At 36.7% G+C, this 6,000-nt stretch overlaps 1 protein-coding gene across 1 annotated transcript in view; it reads right to left on the reverse strand.

Annotated features, from left to right (window-relative positions):
• Positions 1–5,622, reverse strand: part of RSPO2 (R-spondin 2) — an 88,619-nt gene extending 82,997 nt beyond the window's left edge. Inside the window, exon 1 of the mRNA XM_003408433.3 lies at positions 4,722–5,622. Within this exon, the coding sequence (XP_003408481.2) occupies positions 4,722–4,803 (82 nt within the window). The 5' untranslated portion in view covers positions 4,804–5,622. The remainder of the gene's footprint in view (positions 1–4,721) is intronic.
• Between the last annotated feature and the right edge of the window lie 378 nt (positions 5,623–6,000).

Below are 6,000 nucleotides of genomic sequence, written 5' to 3' on the forward strand. Positions count from 1 at the left end.
CCTAAAGGTCAGCAGTTCAAATCCTCCAGGTGCTCTGCGGAAGAAATATGTGGCAGTTTGTTTCTGTAAAGACTGAAGCCCTAGTGGTGCAGTGGTTAAGAGATTGGCTGCTCTAGGCAGTCCTTGGAAACACTATGGGGCAGTTCTACTCTATCCTACAGGATCACTATGAGTCAGAATCAGCTCAATGGCAATGGGATAGTATTGGGAAAAGGGGCCCTGGTGTTAAAATGGTTAAGTGCCCAGCTGCTAACCAAAAGGCTGGCTGTTTGAACCCACCAGTGGCTCCACAGGAAAAAAGATGTGGCAGTTGGCTTCTGTAAAGATTACAGCCTTATAAAACCTATGGGGCAGTTCTACTCTGTCCTACAGGGTCACTATGAGTCGGAATTGGAATTGACTCAATGGCACTGGAACCTGTGTTTTACTTAACAAGGGATAATGCTTCCAGCCTCTATTCTTCCCACCTGTTTGGCTTTTTTTTCCCCCCTAATCCTAATCATGTTGAAAACCTCCACTGCTCTTCGTGAGTTTCCTCTCGTTTATTGCTGCAACCCATTCCAACCTTTGGAAAGTTTATTTTACCCAGTTTAAGTAACTTCATTGATGAAAGAGAAATAGCATAGCCTACTTTATATACTTATTTGAAAAATCAAATGAGTAAAAGTACATATAGCAGAATAGTTTGAACAGAATGGAATCTAAATCAGCAGTCTGTATGTCATACTGCACTGGATTAATTGTTGATTTGTTTGTCTTTTCCCTAGACCAGGGTTTCTCAGCTTCAGCACTGGTGATGTTTTGGGCCAGATAATTGTTTGTTGAAAAGGTTGTTCACAGCATCCTTGGCCTCTATCCACTTGAGGCCAGTAGCATCCCCACCAGCTGTGAAAACCAAAAAAGTCTCCATGTATCACTACATGTCACATAAGGGGCAAAATTTCCCTTGGTTGAGAACCACTGCACTAGGCCATAAGCAACTTGAGGGCAAAAGCTAATTATTACTCATTATTATATCTCCATGTACCTAGTACCAAAGCCAGCACACAGTAGGTGCTCATTAAATGTATAAGAGTAAGAACTACAATCCTGCCTTCTAGCATCACAAATTAGTTTTGCCTATTACTGAAATGTATGTAAATGAATTATCAGTATATGTTATTTTTATGGCTTCTTTCATTCAACATTATGTTTTGAGAGTTATCTATGTTGCTGTAGTTCATTCATTCTCAGTGCTGTATATTTCCTTTTATTAATATACTATACTTTTTTAGTTATCCTATTGTTTGGACATTGGGATTGTAGTGCTCTCATGCATATTCATGTACATGTGTTTGATTATAAGTCAAGATAGTGCTTACGATGGAGGAGAGAGGGGTGGTCATTGCGAAGAGACACAACGCGGGTTCCTAGGGTGCGACTAACATTCCTTCTTGACCTAGGTGGTGGTTTTATGCGTGTGTTCACTTTGGGATAATTCACTGAATTCTCTTTCATGAACTTAGAATTGTGTGCGATACTTCATTTAAAGTTTTTTGTTTTTAATTTTTAAGAACAAGGCCATTGTTCAAATAGGAAAAAAAATAAAAAGCCAGAGATACTGGTAAATATTCTGTAATACCAATATTCATGTGAAAAATGGATGTGTCAAACTTCATTAGTATCCCAAAAAGCATATTAAAACAAAAAATGTATTTTTATAATTTTTGTCAACAACATTCAGTGTTGGTGGGATGCAAGGAAATATATCTGTTATTGGTGAAGATGTGAACTGCTACAACTTTTCTGGAAGGTCATTTGGCAATACAGATCAAAAATCTTTAAAAATTTTTACTATGTTTAAAAGTTTATCTTAAGAAAATAAACCCAACAAATGTGTAAAACTGTGTGTGTTTGTGAGAGAGAGAGAGAATGTATATACAAGAAAGTGCTTCACAGAACTGCTATAAACTAAAAGCAAAATTTCAACAGGTGATTAGCTAAATAGATTATGGTACATACATTCAGTAGAATATATGTAGCTGTAGTTAATGACATGAAAAATGTTCATAATTCATTAAACTAAACATGTTATACAATGGAAGAATGATATATTTATAAGTGGGAAAAGACATAAATATGCATAGAAAGAAAATATCAAGGACAGAAGCCAAAATGTTAATTTTTGCTATCTTGGAATAATTTTTGTTATTTTATTTTGTTTTGCTGGGTTTGCTTTTTTTTTTTTTTCTTTTAGGTCTATGTATTTTCTAAGCATTCTGCAAGGAATACGTATAACAATTAAAAAAAAATTAAGCTTTATCATGTAAATGAGTTTATCAATGAATTAGAAAGAGAAAATATAAGTATCACCTAATATAGTATTGGAAACCCTGGTGGCGTAGTTGTTAAGAGCTATGGCTGTTAACCAAAAGGTTGACAGTTCGAATCCCCCAGGTGCTCCTAGGAAACTCTATGGGGCAGTTTCTACTCTGTCCTATAGGGTCACTGTAAGTCAGAATTGACAGCAGTGGGTTTGGTTTGGTTTAATATAGTATCGGGGATAATATTATTGTCTGTTAATATATATACTCACTACATGCCTCAAATGGTTATTGAATTGGTTTTTATACAAGTGTTTGAATTTCATAAGCTTCATACTGTGTTTACCAAGAAGCCTACTTTAGTCAGCATTTCATAGGTTAGCCAACACTTCAAAGATAATAAACCTTTGGAAGAAAGACTGCTTTACAATTACAGTCTGACTTTAGTGATCAGAAAACAGATGAGCACATTTCACCTACGGAATTTTTTAAGCTACTGATGCTTGAAGTACATCTTTCTTCTCTACTGCTGAGCAATATCTTAAGAAACAAAAAGTAGGCATGATTTTAAATTCTAAGTCTATGACAGCTTTTCAATTTAAATGTCTCATCCTCTGAATGGAACATGTATAATTATGTAATACATATGCAATATGTATAAAACAGCTATGAAAAAGAGGAAATAAATAGTATGAAAAAAACCATGGTAATCTAAATTCACATACTAAGAATTAAATAAATTTCCACTTTCACTTTGGTTCATAGGAGTCTTGCTAATAAGTACTTCCTGCCTGGTAAGTAACGATTTCTTCTAGGTCAGTAAGCTACAAAATTGATTACATTCACTTACAATAAGTATAACCCATTACAGAATGAGTATAAACTCAATCGCAAGTAGATTCTCTATAGAACACTGAATTACAAACACTGCTCTCTTCATTTCTGAGAAAAGATATCAAACTCACCTTAATGTCTTATTAACCCCTTCCTGGGACTATCACTCTAAGGAATACTTTGTTGATAAACTCTGAGGTATAGCTGAGGTATCCATCCATTCCAGTTTGCCCATGACAATCCCAGCTTGGAGCCCTTACAGCACAGTGGTTAAGAGCCTGGCTGCTAACCAAAAGGTCAGCAGTTCAAATCTACCAGCTGCTCCCTGGAAGCCCTACAGGGCAGTTCTACTCTGTCCTGTAGGGTCGCTATGATTCGGAAGTGGCTTGATAATAACGAGTTTGGTTTTATCCCAGCTTACACCCGATGCCTCTGAATAATTATTAATAGCAGCTTCTTTTACTTCCCAACATTCCAGGTTGAGCGACACATTATATGATCAGCCTATTGTCCATCCACAGTATGTATAAATCTGGGATTTGAACTTGGAATATATGCCTAGAGCCATCTATGTTCTTGTGTCACCCTCCTAGCACACTGATGATTTAGAATGAAAAGTGCACGGGATAGTCGTGAACTCAAATCCCTCCACAGGTTGTCTAAATCAATCTGAACAGGAATCCATTTCAAGGTGGACTCTATCCTCCTATGGAATTTGACAACTTAACAGACAAATTACTAATTCACTAATTTTTACTAACCAACTCATACACCTCAAGGACAAGACATGTATTTGCAAAAACTAGTCAGTCTTTTGACACTTGTTGGGAGTTGTATCCCTCTAGATATTAACCCAGACAATTCCATGAAATGATGGTAGACCCAAATTTCCTCTAAGCCTATACATGTCTATCTTTGCTAATGACAAAGCTATCTACACTTGGCTAGAATCCTCAGGATCAAATTTGATTCTCTCTCTCTCCCAGTGCAATTAGTTACCAAATCTAATTGACTCTATTTCAAAAGCTTCTGGAACTCTTTACTCACAGACACTACTTCTAATCTCTGACTGTTCCAATAGCCTTCCTCTACTTTCTATTCTATTCCAATTCATCTCATTTCTGCTAGAATTGAGATCCTTGTTATGAAAAAATATTTTGGTAACCTAAAAAAAAAGTATGGGTGATACATGTCTATAAAAAATAAAATGCAAGTCCTCTTCTCTGACCCCATCACATTTTTTTTTTTTTTTTAAGTTTGAGCTTACAGTATTTTGGGGCCTACTACAAATGTATAGGTACCCCTGGTGGCACAGTGGTTAAACCACTCAACTGCTAACTGGAAGGTCAGCAGTTTGAAACCACCAGTAGCTCAGCAGGGGAAAGATGTGGTAGTCTGGTTCCATAAAGATATACCGTATTGGAAACCCTATGGAGTCACTATGAGTTGGAATCAACTCAACAGCAGTGGATTTGGGGTTTTTAGTTATTATTACAAATATACCACTTCTTTAGACAAAATTTCCAACTTAGCTCTTTTCTAAATTTCATAAACAATAAAATAAGGCTGACAAAAGTCACTCACTTGCACATCTGTTCATATCTGGGGCTCGGTGTCCATAGTACCCTGATGGGCAAGAATGCAGGCACTCTCCATACTGACGCATCCCTTCTCGTCGAAGAAAGAAGAACAGCTTCTGTTGACATCGGCTGCACCCATTGTCCTTTGAACAAGACAAGCAACCCTTGCAAATGGGATTTGACACATAGCTTGCTGCAAAAGGAACAAATAAAAAAACATGTTTAAATACGAATATAATCAGAAGTCTGGTAAATACAACATGCTGAGAGCAAAGTGTCTTTTGTCCCTCTGCTCTAATCACAAAGAAATACTAGATAAAATATACCCCCCGAAAACTTAATATACAACCAAGCTTAGAGACAATGAAGAAACCAAGACACAGAGTTGAGGCTACAAGCTGAAACTGAACCAGCTCATGGGATATTAGACCAGACAGAGGCAGACCTTACGGCAGGGTTGTGTGTCCAGGTCAAAATACATGCATGTGGAGAACTGAAAGTTTGATCTCTTTAGGTACAAAGGAGTCATCTGGACTGTTCTGCCTATGAATAAGTACTAGAACCCCATCCTCACCCCAACTAGCTAAGAAGAGGACGGCAACCCTGGATTGGGGCCGTGGAAACCGTGAGCTCAGAAGAGAGAAAACAGCTATAAGAAAGAAAAATCCCAAGCCTGCAAGACATCTAAGTGTGGGGTCCAAATTCAAATATCAATATGTTTTGGAATCCCTAAGTAAAGAAGTTAACATAAAAACTTGTCCACAGCCAGAAAAACCAACAAAGAAGAAAATGTGAGACTATCCTCTAGATATTTTCTACAATCTCAGGACCTGGGATTTTTACGGACAATCACCTTAAAATAAAAATGAACAAACCACATGCAAGTCATCAGTCTCAATAAATGGGAGAATTTACATCCAAAGAACTAGACACCACAGAACAGTCTGAAAGTGCCTTTAAATGTGTATGTTTAAAATACTTGAGGAAATAAAGGATCGAATATAAACCACATGGAGAAGAATGAGATTGTATAAAAAATGTGCAAATTAGAAAAAAAAAATTAAAATTTTAAACTTCAAAAACCTTGTCTCTGAACAGAGTGAATTAACTGAGAGAGAAATCTAAAGAAGCCACACAAAAGTGCAGCACAAGAACACGTAAAACATGAAAATATAAAAAGGTAAGAAGCATGTAAGCAAAAAAAAGGAAAATGTTCAAATACATGACTAGCAGGTATTATGGACTGAATTATGTTCCCCCAAAAAATGTGTGTCAACTTGGCT

Source organism: Loxodonta africana, chromosome 14 (genome assembly GCF_030014295.1).
Source record: "Loxodonta africana isolate mLoxAfr1 chromosome 14, mLoxAfr1.hap2, whole genome shotgun sequence".
In the NCBI taxonomy this organism is placed as follows: Eukaryota; Metazoa; Chordata; class Mammalia; order Proboscidea; family Elephantidae; genus Loxodonta; species Loxodonta africana.